This window comes from Alnus glutinosa, chromosome 10 (assembly GCF_958979055.1).
Source record: "Alnus glutinosa chromosome 10, dhAlnGlut1.1, whole genome shotgun sequence".
Classification (NCBI taxonomy): Eukaryota; Viridiplantae; Streptophyta; class Magnoliopsida; order Fagales; family Betulaceae; genus Alnus; species Alnus glutinosa.
In genome coordinates, this window is record NC_084895.1 from 5,200,857 (window position 1) to 5,218,417 (window position 17,561).

Genomic DNA, 17,561 nt, shown 5'->3' on the forward strand with positions numbered 1-17,561 from the left:
TGTTTTTGATGATGAGGTTTTTTATTGGTAGCCATGGGAATATTTATATATAGATGCGTGACAAATAGTGGGGGTCATCGAGTATATTAGTATTACTTCTGAGCTAAGCATGAATGACATTTTCTCTATTGTAGGGGTTCTTTATTCTTTCCCTCCTTTTGGGACTCGAGGATTGTATTAAATAATGGATTTTATAAATGTAATAAACCTTGGTTCAGGAGTGCAAGTATGCACAAAAAAAAAAAAACTCGAAATCCAGGCATAAGTGCTGACAAAAAGCACTTCTAGTTGAAATATGTGAAATTTCTTGGAAACTTCTTTGATCATAAACTCTCTCTCTCTCTCTCTCTCTCTCTCTCTCTCTCTCTCTCTCTCTCTCTCTCTCTCTCTCTCTCTCCCCCTTCCATTTCTCCCTTATTTATTAGTGTTTCATATCCTCCCATATAGGAAGCTTCCAAGTTCCATCCACAATGGAAATACATTCTATATATACCTCTAATCATTTATAAAGATTGCAATGGCTATGCCTTATTCAATTGCTCCCAAAAACAGTTTTAATCACTACAAAAAAACTACATTTAATGCCGTTTTGGACTATATAAACAACACTAAACACTTAGTGTTGTTTAATTATTCTAGCTTCTTAAACGACATTAATGTAGTGGTCTTAAAATAATTTCATGTCGCCACTACAAAAATCCTTTCATTTAGTAACCTGTAATGTAAAGTTCAGGTTACTATACCTTCAGTTACTAAAATATGGTTTGTAACGTGGAAATTTGACATCACGTTATTGCATAGTAACAAGACAAATGATCCATGTTACTGAACTCTAGTTATGTGAAATTGCACGTTACTGACTTGTTGTAACGTGTAAATAACAGATTATTGATTTGTTGTAACGTGCAACTCATTTCCATATTACTTAATTTGTGTAACGTGGAAATAATAGGTTACAAAATTCAGTAATGAGGTAATAATTGCCATGTTACTGGATGTTGTAACGTGACATTACTTTTACGTTACAATAATTAGTAACCCGAAAAACAGATTAGGTTACTAAATTTAGTAACGTGCAACAAAACCGAATTTGTATTTATACATAATGCACACAAAACAAGAATTGATTTTAATTGATTAACAACAATAACTTTATTGTTTACCTAATGCACACATTAATTATTATCACATGTATTAATGATTCACCAATTCGTTAACAATTGCCAATCAATGTAGAAATAAATAACAGGAAACTAATAAAGTTTTATTGAATCACTTACGCTAAGATTGGATTTGAGTCTGGTCGGACGTGGTCAAAATCATCACTCGAATCATTATCGTTAATTCTGGTTAATGGGAATGGCTCACACTTATGGTAGTTGTCACATGTATCACGAGACCCGTCACCCTAACCAACGTCGTAGACGTTCCAGGGTTTAGTCCACAAGGCACAAGCCCAACCTGGGTTCCTTTCATCTTCGACATAAAATACTTGGTCAACTTGTGAAGCTAGCACATACGGGTCATTAGTCTCCCAGACTCCCCTGTGGACAAGGCGATTGAAGTTGACAAGTACGACATCATACTCGTCCACCTTGTACTCTTTATCCCTCGTGGTGTCCACCCAATCACACTTGAACATTATGTACTTAGTCCTGTCGTAGTACTCAACCTCAATTATATCTGTTAACTTTCCATTGTACGTTAAGCCATCAACGGCTGGCACACACACGCCGCTGTTCTGAGTCCTCTTCTCCACATCATGTGCAACAGTCTGAAACAGTTTGCCGTTAACCACGTATCTGTTGTACCTAACTGTTGTCTCCTTCGGGCCCCTACAATGCATAACCAGCTTGTCACTCATCTCTGTCCTATGTTGATCGTCCAATTGATCGACTTGCTAGCATAATTACGTAAAATGGTAAGCCAAAAGTTAATTAGTTCAATTAGTTTTTATGAAATTCTTACATAGTCACAGTACCAACTGCAGAACTGCCGATGATGTTAGGCTTCTATTCTTACATAGTCACAGTACCAACTGATCGTTCGTAGTTCGCCCTCTATTGCATGATCGCCTAAGCATATCCATGTACATCCTACAATTTATAATTTAAATTCATTGTCTATTATTCACCTTTACATGCTACAACATTATAGAACACATGCTAGAACTTTTTTTAACTTACGTCCACAGTTGAAGAAACTCGTCAGAGTTGAACGTAATATATCAGTGAATCTGGCTCAACTGAGTACGGTTGAGGCTGACTCATGTTCCCGCCCCCTTGGGACCATCAGGATTTCGTTAGGGTCTATACTGGAAGGTTGATGCATTTTTCAGATACCTCGAGCAAAAAGTCACCAACTCGGTTGCTATGTAGCCTTTCTGCAATGCAGCCCTTAGGAGCTGCTTTATTGCGCACACTAGACTTGAATACCCCGAGCCTCCTACATATTAAAATCAATCAATCCAGTCAATCACAGCCAATTATTCATTGTGATATATAAAAAACACATACTAATTACAATTATGAATATACAAAATCAATATTTTACCTCTCTACCGGATACATCTACCTATACTGTACGGGGCAAAAGTCTTTACTCATGAACCATACTGGTAAAAAAACCGGGGGGAATGCTTGTTCCATCTTTAACAAAGTGACACAAACGTCACCCTCTAGTCAGTACATGTGCTCTTGGGTTAAATTTGTTGAGCATAGGCCCCTGAAGAATGCGGACATCTCAATAAGCAGTCTAACCACGTTATCTGGCAGTGATCGGGGCAATGCAATAGGGAGAACCTATTGCATTATTATGTGGCTGTCATGGCTCTTCAATCCTGATATCGTACATTCCTTAAGGCATACACATCGAGAAACGTTCGATACATATTCGTCGGCACCCTTAGATTTCGAATCACCTTCAGAAAATTTGTTTTCTCTTCATTGGACATTATGTGGCCAGCCGCTGCCATATAGATTTTACTATCATTGCCTATGTACAAATGCAGTTTAGGCCTCAAACCCATTTCTTGCAAGTTTGTGTGAGCTGCGAGGTCGTTCTTCTTTTTTCCTTTAATGTTGAGAATTGTGCCAAGTATCTTGTCCATCACATTTTTCTCTATGTGCATGACATCAAGGTTGTGCCGCAATAAATTATCTTTCCAGTACGGCAACCGGAAGAAAACACTTTTCTTTTTCCACACAACATTCTCAGTTGTCGCTTCTGCTGATTGTCCCTTCATCTGTTTCTTCTCTTTTTTCTTGCCCGCAGTCTCATCCCCAAATACCATCCCCTCCAACTGTCTTAGGATGTCATCACCACTTTGCACGGAGGCACAAGGATGATCCATTGGCAAGTATAGCCTGTGCCTCATATAACAAAATTTCTTACCGCGTTTCAACCATCTAGACCTTGTCGAATGCATACAGACAGGGCATGTCTTCTCACCCCTATTAGGCCACTCGAACAAATCTGCATATACAGGGAAGACATTAATTGTTCACATCAACTGCGCTCGCATCACAAAATTATTTTTCTTTGATGCATCAAATGTGCGCACCCCTACGTTCCACAATTCTTGTAACTCCTCAATCAATGGCTAGAGTCAAACATCTATACCCATTCCAGGTGAACTTGGGGCCCGGGATAATCAGTGATAGTATGAATGACGTTTGTTTCATGCACATCCAAGGAGGCAAGTTGTACGGAACAAGCATTACTGGCCAAGTGTTGTGGGAAGTACTCATATTCCCAAATGGATTAAATCCATTCGAGGTTAGACCAAGTCTCACGTTCCTGCTGTTGGCTGAAAATTTTTGATGTAATAGGTCGAATGACGTTCATGCTTCATTGTCGGCCGGATGCCTCAACACGCTGTCCTTAGTGCGGCCTTCTGCATGCCATCTCATATGGGACGCAATATGCTTTGACATAAAAAGACTCTGTAGGCGTGGGATGAGTGGAAACCATCGCAACACTTTCACCGGACATTTCTTTCTCGACAATATGAGTTGACTATCTTCGTCCAAATGAATTTCATCTTTCCACTTAGATTCACCACATACGGTGCATGAGTCTAATTCCCCATTGGCCTTCCAGAATAATATGCAATCATTACGACACGCAGGGAATAAAAAACAAATTTGAGGACATTTTTTAAAAAAACATTCAAACGGTGCGTTTTAAAATACACAAGAATTTAAATATTAAATTATAATTTTACTATACACTTAACCAGCTATATTTTTTAAAACTTTATTTTGAAAATAATTAGAAAATGGTAGACTAAATTAAGAATCTGTTTGGATTTCTATTTTCAAAAAGTGCGACTTTAAAATATATGATTTAAAAAAAAAAAAATTGATGTAGCTTTTAAAATCATTATTCAATTTGAGATAAATTACGATTAAATTTTGATCAAATAGTAATTTAAAAAGATACGTCAATTTAAAAAAAAAAAAAAAAGATAAAAAGATAAACTTGGTATTACTCATATTTTTAACACAATTTTGATGCACTAAAATATTTTTTAAAGAGACTTAAAATATTGGGCGGGCTGATGAATTTAGGGCACAAGAGTCAAAATTTCACAGCAGTGACAAGAAATGTCATGGTAGAAGGCAGATGTTTAATGCTCTATTGTTCAAAGATGTGAATCGGATGAATTTGAGAGATTGATGAGTGTTGGGTTTTGTAGGAGGCGTTTGAGTTTCCCAACAGGCAAAAGCTGTTGAGTATATTGAATAGTGCAATGGCATTTTGAATTGAATGGTGATCGGACGTTAAGGCTGCTCTCTGTCTGGGTCATTGCACTAAAAAGCTATTAGTTTTTTTTTAAAAAAAAAAAAAAAAAAAATTCCAAAACTATTTTTCCTTAGGGGTTCAGACTTCCATTATAAAATATTACGTATATTTGCAAGTTTTAAGGAAAATGAGTTAAGGTAGTGATCCAAATTAAATCAAACAGTGGGCACCAACTGAACACTCAAACAAAAAACATTTGCAGAGTAACTCACCTTCCAAGAGTAACACAAACTCCAAAGTAACTAGTTTTCTCATTATTCTTTTTCTTTTGCGAAACAATCTTTTGCAAATCACCATAACCCACTTATTCTTCCATATTCCGGTAGACCCATAACACAGGGGGCAGTTATGAAACAAGCCAACGAACAACAATCACGAAAAAGACAGGAAGAACTCCGTCAAGTCGTTTGACGGTATTCGAGGCCTCCTGCGTTAAAACTCTATAGTTTTTCAGCTGATGACCCCTCCGACAGAGTCTCTATCGATGTCACCGATGACCCAGTTGCTGAGTTGGTCACTGGATTCAAGCGCCATTATGAATATTCATATGTATGCTATTCATTTAACGAATAGGGCAATATGACACGTCGTCTTACATCGCCTTACTTAAACAGTAGGCTTGCACCATTGCGGCTACTTTTATTTGTTTTATTTATTTATTTATTTAACTGTGTCGGTCGGTGTAGGGCTTACAAATACATCTCGAGTTTGAACTTGATTTCCAACTTACGTACTGAGAGAAGTCTTTGTTCTTATTGTTCAAGGAGAAAAGAAAGAGTGATGGAGTCAATGGTTGCAATGCTGCTGGTGGGGTTTCGCTTTCGGCCTAACGATGAAGAGCTCATTAGTGACTACTTGTTGAAGAAGATCAAGGGTGAAGAGCTTCCCTGGGATGGCATCTGTGAGTACGATCTTTATGGTGAAAAGCCCCATTGGCAAATCTGTGACAATCAGGAGGAGAATGTTTACTTTTTCACGAGGCTGAAAAAACTAAGCAAAAATCAAGTGGCACGAACAGCTGGTTGTGGGGTTTGGCATGAGAATTCTTCTGCCAATATATATGGTTATCAAGGCGATGTTATTGGGGCCAGGAAACTCTTCAATTTCAAGGTAAAAGAGGGCTCAACCATGAAGAAATCTAACTTGATTATGCACGAGTTCTCACTCTTTGGGGAGCAAGAAGAGAATTCTAACTGGGTCCTCTGCATCGTTCAAAAGAAAGGATCAGAATCAACAAGTGGGGTCAAAAGGCGCTATGAAGATGGATCCCAGCAGAGAAAGAGGATTTGCTGTGATATTGTTCAATACGATGGGCTTCAAGCAAAATGTGGAACGCCCGAAACTGATTTGGAAACCAATATAGATTGTTGTCTACCTGCTTGTGATAACTCTGATTTTGAGTTTGATTTGGAAACCTTTATGAGCTGCCTGCTACCAGAGGGTGGAGATCTGCCGCTTATTTGCCTAGAGACTACAATGAGTTCATGATCAAAATAGTGATAGGAAAAGATTGTAAATTTTTATTTGTTTGTTCAATTTGGAGCATATTGGTGTACTTAGTCAACTTTGTTTGAGACATCCTCAAAATAATATTATAATCTCTTGTTTGGATTTGTTTTTATGATAGAGAACTTGTCCACCTTAAATCACTTATTATTTGCGGATGATTTGATTATCTTTGCAAAGGCAACTTCCTCTGAGGCAAACTGTGATCACCTCATGTCTCCACAAATATTGTATTTGGTCCGGCCAGAAAGTTAATAATGGGAAATCTTCTATTCTTTTCAGCAAGAACACCTCTCCTGCCAGTATTTCCAGTGTTCTAGGGATTATTCCTTATCGCCTAGCGACCTCTGCTCCATTCTATTTAGGTTTGCCTCTGATGTTTGGATCCTCTCAGAAGGAGGCTTTCCAACCCCTAATTGATAAAGTTCTTTCCAAAATCAATGGCTGGCGCATGAAGACTCTGTCTCAGGCTGGACGGACTGTTCTTATTAAATCTACTGCAGCGGCTATCCCTACTTATGCTATGAGTACTTTCCTTCTGCCTTCGTCTCTTTGCAAAACTCTGGATCGGTGTTTCAAAGATTTTTGGTGGGGGTTTCCTCCAGATAAATCTCGTAACCTAAGCCTCAAATCTTGGGATTCAATTTGTCTTCCTCAAAACCAAGGTGGTCTTGGTCTCCGGAACATGACCACCACAAATCTGGCACTTATTACCAAACTTGGCTGGAAATTCCTTCATACCAATTCTTTATGGGTTCATCACTTGCATAAAAAATATATACAGTATGGGTCCTTCTTTTCGGCTCCCTCTACCCCTACTGCATCCTGGCTCTGGAAAGGAATCCAAAAATGCAAGCAATTTCTCATTTCTGGTTCTTGTCTAAAGATATCTACAACCAGCTCTGACTCCATTTGGACCACGGCCTAGGTTCCTTCCCTACCTTCGTATCGTCCTTCTCCAAGAAACCATCATCAAAGGAATCTTCCATCTGTCTCTATTTCTGATCTCATTGTTCCAGGTACTAGGCAATGGAATGTGCGTCTTCTTTATGCTATCTTTGATTCCTTCTCTGCTGATGCGATTAGCCATTTGCCTATTTCACAGACAAGCACATCCGGTTATCTTTGGACTCCATCTACCTCTGGCCGGTTCACAACTCATTCTGCATACCTGGCCATTCTAAATAATGACTTTACTGGTGCCTCTCTCCACTATCCATCTTCTTTCTGGAAGGATATTTGGAGATTACAGCTTACAGATCGTCTCCAACTCTTTATTTGGAAAATTGCTTGGAATATTCTCCCAACTACAATGCGGTTACAGTCTATTATTCCAGCCTATAGACTTGATACTCCCTGCCTGCTTTGAAGGTTGGTCCAGATTCTACCACGCATCTTTTCTTTCATTGCCGTTATGCGCGTGTTATCTGGCGCCTTTCGCCGTGGCCGTTTGATTCTACCACATTGGATTCACCCAATTTATGCGACTGGATCAGAATTATCTTATCTCCTAAAGCCACTCTGAACATTCCAAGATCGGAGCATCATCGCTTTCAAGTCTTTGCTGCTGTTACTTGTGACCTCCTTTCGTTCCATTGTAATAAAGCTTTCCATGATGGTCTTTCCTTTGATGCTCCTATTCTTGCAAAGCTTATTCTCAAAAACTACCACCAACACTGTGCTGCTTGGTCGCACAAGTTGGAACCTACCTCAGAAAAGTGGATCCGCCTGCCCCTGCATTGGCACAAGATCAATTTTGATACCGCTATTCGAGACTCATTTTCTTGCCAAACTGCTATTTGTAGAAACCATAATGAGCAATTGATCAAGATGATTTCCCAAATACAATCCAAATGTTCTCCTAATAAAGGTGAGGCTTTAGCCGCACAACTTGCTATTTCTCTAGCTTCCTCGCTACATCTCAACAAGTTCATACTTGAAGATGATTCTCAAGTAGTTACACTTGCTCTTCAACAGTCAACAATTGTTCAGGATTAGCGTATCACTGACATTATTACCAATACACTAGACTTTATTCTTGCTGATGCTTCATGGTCAATATGGAAAGTCAATAGAAGTGCAAACTTCGGTGCCCATTATGTGGCACATTGGGCCGCAGCTAGATTCAGTCCTAGCAGCATTCTCACCTTATCCTTTTCCCATCAATCTCTTGTTCCTCTTGTCAGTGACAATGATCCTCCGAACAATAGTGCCTTGCTTTCATTTTAGTAGTTGTAATCTCACCAAAGCCTTTCGGCAATGGTTGTCTGTTTCTTGTAACGTATCTGAAAAAAAAAAAAAAAAAAAAAAAAAATCGATGGGATTTTTTCATATATCCACACGTTTCATAGTGAAAGTATTCCAGTTTATCATATTTTAGCCTCTTTTAACATTATGTTCTTTTTCTATTTATACAGAATTTGAAAACTATATCGTACCAAGAGAAATCGAAGCAATCGTTTTATGAGAATATGTCGGAAGTTGTGTATCTTTCATAAACAGCCATAGTTTCTGCTTCAACACGACATCTTGCGACAAGTGATCTGAATGTTGCATTTCTTCACAGTACAAATTACAAGTCTTCCATTTTTTTGGCACCCCCAATAGAGATATTTGCATTTCAAAAGTCAACAATACTGACAAATTACAGGGTTATGCTATTATGAAAGATAACATATAGGATATAACTTTCAATATAGTATAAACCCAACTTGCATTCCAGACATAGTTTGAGAGTGAAAAAGAACAACACATGGGGGAAAAAAATTTCGGTAAAGCATTAATTCGAGCAACGTATAGGAGTTTCTTGTTTACCCAATAATATATGCAATTAATTAGCTATAAATATTTGAAAAGAATGATAAATGAGTAACGCTTTTTTTTTTTTTTTTTTTTTTATTTTTTTAGAAAGATAAATGAGTAATGCTACACACATTTTCATTTATCGACACCCTTAGGTGGCTTTTAAAACCACAATTTGAATTTGATATAGATTTTTATTGGATTTTAATCTAATGATGGCCTTAAAAATTACTTAAGGGTGTAAAGAAATGAGTGTAAAGAAGTGAGATTATGTGTAACATTACTCTTTTGAAAAAGCAAAAGCAACGTATCACTGACATTTTTTATTACCTCAAATCTACTTTGTCTTTCTTCGCTTATTTATTTCTTTACTTCTTTGCATTTGATGCTCCTGACAAGCAGCCATCACTGCTCGCATACTTTCCTCGCGTTCTCGAAACATGAAGCCAAAACCACCAACCCCTTCTCCGTTGCTTACCTTCACATGAAATTCGGGCAAATGCTCTCATTTCCATCTCAAGAAAATGAGGTTTTGTTTAAAAAAAAAAAAAAAAGTGTGCATGATGATCCTCTCTCAAATGATAATCCTAGGACTAGAAATTGTACAACGCCAGGTAAGTTTATGATACATGATGCTCATGCTGGCAATTTTCTAATGCATTATACATATTTGTTTGGAAACCATGAATGTAGATAGAGGCAGATTAGCTCCAGCTCCAAATTCTAACTGTTAAGACAACCTGAACTTCATACATAGCAGTACAATGCTCAAAGAGGGAGACTTCTAGTCAATGATTTCACCCTCTTCTTCCTCGGGTCTCTCAGTTCCCTCACCAATACTACTACATTCTCTTCTAACAAAATAAGATGCTTCTTTTACTTGCCCATCATTATCATCAGCATTGCCGTCGTCATCATTTTTTTCTTCACCATTATCATCATTAGATCTTTTAATCGTGGTCATGATGCTACCTTCAGCATCTTTCACCACGGAAGGAGATTTCACTTCAACCACATCGTCCTCACATCCACTTTCTTTAACTATTACTAAAGGAAACTTCAGAGGTTTATCAGTCATATCTTTGAAAAATGAGTTCATCACCATGAACCTAAAAACCTGCAACAAGCGGCTTTTGTCTCTACCTATATCGGCACTCAGAAGTTTCTGCAGTAGTGTTGGCTTTCTTTTGTTCAAAGAAGCTGCATTCGATGAATCCTTGTCTGCTAACCTCTGCTTCTTGGCAAATCGGTCTTTTTTGTCATGTCTTCCTCTCTTATTAAACTTGTTTTGGAATCTCTCCTTCTTAGTCAATGGCCTTCTGTTCTCTTCCCTTCCATGCCGTTGCTTCTCTGAATCCGAGAGATAGTATGATGGTACCTCTGCAACTTCAACTCCCAATTCAGCCTGCTTTGCTAGAATCTCCTTGAGTTGCTGAAAACAAATTTTTTATCATATTATTACTAGACCTTAAATACTAATCATGACAAAAAATTAAAGAAAAGTTTGAGAAAGCATATCACGCAGAAATTATACTTAGATATAGACCAGTGAAAAAAGGAGAATATGAAAGTCAAGGCAAGTATGGATGTGTTAGACATTTCTTTCTTTTTCTCTTCCTTCTCCTCCTTTTTACTCATTTCTGGGATAAAACCAGTCTCCATACACAAAAAACAGTAGACATTTCATGTCCTGCACTCTCTAACTACTAGATTAACTTCGGCAAAATAAGGGACAAGTTGCACTCTCTAATTAAACAACATGGTAAGAATGTACTTAAGAATGACTGGAAAGTGTCGAAGGAAACCAATTAGTATCATGTAAAACATAAAAACAAGTTCCATTACTGAAGGTTATTTGGATATAGAAATATTGGTCCTGACAAATTTAAGTAACATCACACTACAACAACAGTGGATAGGAAACTTCGTCGCTTCTATTCCCGTTGTTTCTGATTATGTGACTTACCTTCTAGATTGTGGAGATGTTGACATGTTGGAAAGAACAGTTTGTTAGGCAAGTCGTTTAGATTCCTGCTCCTAATATTGCATTTCAAGAGGATGGCGAACTAGTTATTGTTAATTTTCTTCTTATGATTTTCTTTTAATATGTTAAACTTTAGGCCCTAGTTTTTGTTTTGTTTTGTTTTTTTTTTTTTTTGATATATTTCTCTAGTATACTTCCTGGTAGGATTTTGATCCTCTTTTTCACATTTTTAATAATATTTAACATATAAAAAAGAGGAAAACAATCCTATGGTCGGGGGGGATGGAGGAAGCAAAGAGGGAGGAATGGAAATTACCCTTTTTTCATGTGTTTTATTTATTATTTAATTTTTTTTTGAAGAATAGCAGAGAAAGTAAGTGGTGGGGCCATATAGATTAAAATAGAATTAAAAATAAACTCTCTATCACAACTCTTTCTTTCCATCTCACTTGATGGAATAGGAAGTAAACAACCCTTTCCTTCCCTCATTCCATTTCCAGCAAACCAAACTAGGTAAACACCTTTGTTATCCTCGTCAATCTCTCCTTTCCTTTCTCCCACTTACCAAGTGATTAGAGAGAAATGAGGCTTTTTCCATACAATGTCCTTCATTGAATGTTTGTATTTCTTTACATGTAAGTAGCTGTGCTTTAGTTGGCCAAAGTGCGGTAAGATTGAGTTAAAGGATTGCTCAAATTTCATGCAGTGAACATCCATACCAAAGAAAAATGAAAAAAGAAAGATAAAAGGTAAGTTATTATACCGCTTTCCGTAGTTTGGCCTCTCTATCATTGGCCTCAGAGTTTGCTAGCTTCTCAGTCTGCTTCTACAAGTGGTAAATTCAATCATCAGAACATCCATATCCGACCAAAAAACATGGCAAGAAGGTAGTACAATAAATTAAACCTTCTCTATGTTGGCATTTGATGGGTAGTTCTTCCTACGTGCTTCACGCCACTGTTTGATTTCTTGTTCCGTGTAGTTCAAAGGAAGAGATCTTTTTGTGTAAAAAAATTATGGAAGACAAAGGGAAATAATAAAAAATTAGATATTGAACAAGTAGGGACTAATAGATATCCTAGCCCCCCGCTCAAAAAATAAAATGAAAGGAAAAGTAAGGAGTAGCGTATAAGAATGATATTACTAAAGAGGCACTATGCAAAATACACAACTGATGAGTAAACAAGCCAGTTCATGAAATAAATAAATTATAGACTGCAGTGTCAGAACTAAAACACAAAGAAACATCCTATATTTCAAAGTCCTTTTAGGACCACAACATCCACACAAAACATCTGAAAATTCTAGCGTCTTAGTATGCAATAAGAGTTTACTCTTGAATTGATAAGCCATGATATATTATATAGAGATCAAGCAACAATTACCCTTCAAAGTCCTTTTAGGACCACAATATCCACACAAAACATCTGAAAATTCTAGCGTCTTCGTATGCAATAAGAGTTTACTCTTGAATTGGTAAGCCATGATATATTATGTAGAGATCAAGCAACAATTACCTCTTCCACTCCCTGGCTTGGTTGGTAGAATTAGCAAGACCAAATTTTGCTGTCCTCTCATTGCTAAACCCTGGTTCAGCAATACATAGTAGTGAGAGAAGGTTGTCAAAGGTAATACAAAAAAAGGGGCATATAGAGGTTATCATGTAATACCAAATTAATTCAGCAGAAACAAGTTAATGGGCTTTCTTTGAAACTCAAAGTTATAAAAATGCATGGTCAAAAATAAAAAAATAAAAAAAAAAAAAAAGAAAAGAGAAGAAGAAATAAAAAGAAAAAGAAATCGAGAACAAGGTAGTGAACAACCACAATAATATACCAACTTTTTAGCAAATTGAAATTGATCCAACAAGCTATTTTACAACCGTATATAGTACAGTACTACTAGTGATTTAGACTTGAATGCATGTCAGATAAAATTCAGGGCACAATATTTTCATTTTCAATCATCAAGTCCTAGTTTTTTTTTTAAAAAAAAATGGAAATTCGGAAAAATCAATTTCGGAATAAGATTTATTTTACAAGCATAGCTGCCAAATGTCATAAGGTGTGAGTAAGGGCAACTGATCCTGCGACGTAGGAAGCTAGGGGTTGCATTGCCAATGCCTCGTTCATATTACTAAATACATTTCACTGCATCTAATTCCACAAACGTAGAGTTCTAATTAGTGCTTTGCAGATGAGTAAGCAGAGGCAGAAACATGCAAGAGCCTCCAAAGTAAAGCCAATAACACCCATGATATTTCTAATAACTCCTTTAACCTAATATCATTTTTTTTTTGGCAAGTAAAATCAATAAAAAGTGCCAGGGGCGCAACCTTTTGAGTGCAACGAACCCACCCAAACCTATCGTAAAAACTCTAATTTATTGCTGCCAGGAAAATTCCAGCATTCAGTTTTCTCTAAAACCATAACCCACCCCCTATTATTACATAAACAGCCATAAACTCAGTAATACAAAGCTGTCCTATGTCATAGCATCAACCCATCACAGAAATTTTAAGATCCTAAAATGTACACTGATTTCCTCTCTCACCATAAACACCACATGATGCACAGTGGAACTGCCTTCCACACCACAGTACTTCGTCCCTAAAGAAAATCTTGTTCCAACAAGCTAACAAATCTCCCACTTAAAACTTTACGCAATAGACGACGGAGAATTTGTTTCAAAAATTCTTTTCCATGGGAAAGACAAATCCCTCCCGTCTTGAAACCCTACATAAAGACCTAACCTCAAATTATGATTCTAGCCATAACATTGTATCATCACCAACCCTGAAGAAATGAAAGCGCACCCGCTCGCTCGCGCGCACACACACACATATATATAATTCCTACTCTTGGACTGCTCTCACCTCCAAATAACAGCTTGGTGTCAAAGCAGCTCTAACATGCTTTGGACAGTTTTCTAACAGAGGCTAATCTGATTCTTAATAATGTCAACTTATCTTATTCAAGTTATAACTTGTACCTCTTAAGAAAAAAAAAAAAAAAAAAAAAAAAAAAAACTTAAACCTTCTTCTTTGAGGGGGCAGGGGCAGGGGTGTTGATGAAATTTAAACATAACATAGCAGCAAGGTGTAAAACCACAAACCTTTCCCCTTCTGTTCATTAGGAAACCCAAACTTTCTCTTTTCATTTTTCATATGATGAAACTGAGACTTCTGAGATCTACATATGATTTTAAACTGTAAGCAACCAGTCCAAAGTTTTGAAAGTAAAATGATGGAAACAAAAGTAATCCCAAAAAGAAACATACCCCCCTTGTGGTACCCCTCTTTTTGGATTCCTTGTGAAGTTTTTGCTTGGTGAATTTTTCCAGTTGGAGCTTGCAGCATTAATCCCACCATTCTTAAAAGGATTGCCCTAAAATAATTGATAAAACATGAGTTAGTTTATAAGTACCAGAGCTCATTCAATATTATGTATACATCAATTATTTTCGTAAAAGATATCATACATAATTATTCTTTCCAAAAGAGAAAATCTGCCCAACAATTCATGTCGAGAGCGCAACATAAAACTACCTGTGACCTTGTGAAAACAGAAGTTTGCAAGTCCTTAGACTGCTGGGGTTGAACTGGACAATGATTCAGTGGCGCAGATGAGTTCCCTTGTAATTGAGGAGCCGCAATAGGTGATGGTTTTAATGCATTTGCATCTGTTGTAGGTGGAGCCAAGTTTTGCTGATTCTGGTTACCTTGCTGCCCAACCTGATTGCAATGAACAAGACCAAACTGCATATTTGCCATGAAGGTGGGATTTTGAGGAACCGTGGCCTGAGGTGGTTGATTCAGACCACCCAATAGATAAGGAGGGATACCGTAAGGACCAACTTGAGAAGAAGTTGGCATTTGCAAGGGCACAAGTTGGTTCATATTTTGAAACATATTTGGAAAACCGTACTGTCCATTCGGCAAAACCATATTCTGATTGAGTTGTTGAGGTAAATTTGGAAAATTATGCACAAAAGGAGGCTGAGACACATTGACTTGATTAGCATTCTGCGCCAAATTAGAGAATTGTCCATGACCTAGAAACCCTGCAATCGTGTTCCTATTGCATACACTGTTCTGTGGACCAATCCCCAAAAGGGACTGACCCGGTTGAGAACCCAAATGGGTCATACCCAGATGAGTATTTTGGAAGGGAAGAAGATGGGTAGGTCCATTCACGAAACCAGGTTGAGTTATGGATGGCCGCACACTGGGGCTCAAGTGGGCATTGGAATTACTGAAGAGCACTTGAGTTTGAGCATTGCTCATGCCAAACTGGGGTTGAAATTGCATAGGATTTAGCACTAAATTACACGAATTTACAAGGGAAGGATTAGATTGCATAACCTGATGGGTGAACAAATTAAAAACGAAAAAAAGAAAAGAAAAAGAAAAGGCAGATTCAAATTAGATAAAAATCTTTGTTTAAAGCAGATTTAGCACTCTGTATCTGAGCGTGTAAGTAGAGAGAGAGTTACCTGTTGAGGAGGCGGAGCAGTGGAAGCATTGGCTTGCTGGGTTTGGTTTACCAGTTGAGGAAAGGAATTGTAGAAAGGCCGCATTTTATAGCATAGAGAACAAGCCAAGCAAGTTGCAGAGTAAAGCTTAGGGCATTGAGAGAGTGATTTTGTTGAGGTAGAGCTTCCGAGCTTCAAACGCACAATTGGAACTGGAAGAGGCGGGTTTAAGGCTGTCACTGGAATTCAGGGTTTAGATCTTCTTTTTCTTTTTTCTTTTATATTCTTTTATTTTTCCAAGTCTTATAATCTTTTAAACGGCATTGTTGATATTTTATATAGCCTCTATTATAAATTAAAGAAAAAAAAGTTAAGGAGAACTTCATTAAAAAAAAAAAAAAAAACCCTAACTTTAAAATGTGTTAATTTAGAGTACTTATCTTTAAATTATTTTTTAATTTTCAACATTCCTTTAGAATTTCCTGTTAAATCTTGTCAAAATTTTCAAAATACCCTTCATTTTTTTTAGGAAAAAAAAAATTGCTAGAATTTAGGTGTTGGTCAAAATTTAACGGAATTTGCAAAAATATTCATGCCTAAATCTTGAAAATTTTATAATTTTTTTTATTAAAAAAAATAATAAAATAAACATAGAGTATTTTGAGAATTTTGATAGGATTTAATAGAAAAATCTAATAGATTGTTGAAATTGAAAAAAAATTGAAAGATAGATACTTTGAATTGACATGTTTTAAAGTTTAAGTATCTTTTTTCAAAAGTGATGAAAGACGAAGGTTTATAAATAAAAATTTTCCAAAAAGTTATGGAAGTGCATGATAAAAATGAATAAAACTCAAGACTTTTATTTTTCAAAATCTAATACTCATAGAACTGTTTAAAGCAATTTAAAAAACACATGAAACTTTGGTCAAACTATGCTTGAAAATTTCCTACTATAATTCGCCCAACTCACCTTTTACTATTCGGGAAAAGCTCTCTGCACAATTTGTGCACAACCTATTGTGCAGCTATCAGTTTCCTGACCATCCTTAGACCCTTTAGAAGTAATCCACCACTTTCTCGTGAGCTTTAAAAGGTGGTTGGCTCACTCTCAAAACCACCTGAAGGGGTGGGAGGATCTCAACCACCTCCTTAACCTGCACAATTTTTTTTTTTTTTTTTTTTTTTATTCTAAGTATAATCTTTTAGGGGATATACTTAACACATTCAGATTACTTTTGTTAGAAAATATGATGGAAGGACCTTATTAAAATAATTAGAATTCAAAACTTATTATTGCCAAAATTTGAAAACTCTAGGAGTTGTTTGATATGACTTAAAAGTTGGAAGATAATTTGTATTTTTTCCTCAAAAATATTAGGTCCATTTTATAAAATTGTCACGACACATTGGAAAAATTCTAAATCTTGATGTTTAAGTTATATGATAATCGTATTATAAGAAGAAAATACGTTAACTAATTACACATGTTATGTTTTCCACATGGCTTTTTTTTTTTTTTTTTTTTTTGTGTGTGAAGGATTCCACATGGCTTTTTAAGTGTGCGTAATTTCATTCCAATCAAACATCGTTTATTGCAAAATTCGTAAGCTTATTATAGTTTAAGTGTTTTTCAAATAATTTGACAAAAATATATTATAAAATATTACAAGAAATTATTTTAAAATACATAAATAAAATAGCTCTTAATGTAGGTTCATTTTGATATTTAATGGGCATAAAGAATATGAGGAGTACATATAAATCCAATAAAACAATATTACCTGCAAGATTAACAAAAATTATATTAGGTTTATTATTTTCTTTTACAAATGATAGAAAACACTCTATGCCACATCCAAGATTAAGACCGAGTTTTTCTCTAAATTGAGTTGGAAAAAATTCTTCTAATCTAGTCTATTAAATTAACATGTGTTCTTAGAGCATGTAATTCTCATATGAATTTTTAACAGAATTAGCATGCACATGA

The 17,561-nt window shown here is 36.4% G+C and overlaps 1 protein-coding gene across 2 annotated transcripts; it reads right to left on the reverse strand.

The window, feature by feature from the left end:
• Positions 1-9,729: 9,729 nt before the first annotated feature.
• LOC133880692 (uncharacterized) lies at positions 9,730-15,829 on the reverse strand. 2 transcript variants are annotated; one of them, XM_062319686.1, is made up of 8 exons: positions 15,593-15,829; positions 14,646-15,461; positions 14,378-14,484; positions 14,213-14,289; positions 12,616-12,685; positions 12,005-12,095; positions 11,862-11,918; positions 9,730-10,546 (listed from the first exon to the last, which is right to left on the reverse strand). In XM_062319686.1, exons 1-8 carry the CDS (start codon positions 15,674-15,676, stop codon positions 9,899-9,901), a joined length of 1,950 nt encoding a protein of 649 aa, XP_062175670.1. In that variant the 5' UTR covers positions 15,677-15,829; the 3' UTR covers positions 9,730-9,898. The 2 variants fall into 2 exon arrangements, with proteins under 2 accessions (XP_062175670.1, XP_062175669.1); XM_062319685.1 differs by having other exon boundaries at positions 11,862-11,924.
• Between the last annotated feature and the right edge of the window lie 1,732 nt (positions 15,830-17,561).

What these genes read in the sequence shown, in the direction of transcription:
- LOC133880692 (XM_062319685.1), bottom strand. Translation starts at nt 15,676, where the DNA reads ATGCGGCCTTTCTACAATTCCTTTCCTCAACTGGTAAACCAAACCCAG. An exon ending in TAATGAACAGAAGGGGAAAG is followed by an intron (nt 12,686 to 14,212) that starts GTTTGTGGTTTT and finishes TTGCTGAACCAG; the next exon opens with GGTTTAGCAATGAGAGGACA. An exon ending in CAAGCCAGGGAGTGGAAGAG is followed by an intron (nt 12,096 to 12,615) that starts GTAATTGTTGCT and finishes TTACACAAAAAG; the next exon opens with ATCTCTTCCTTTGAACTACA.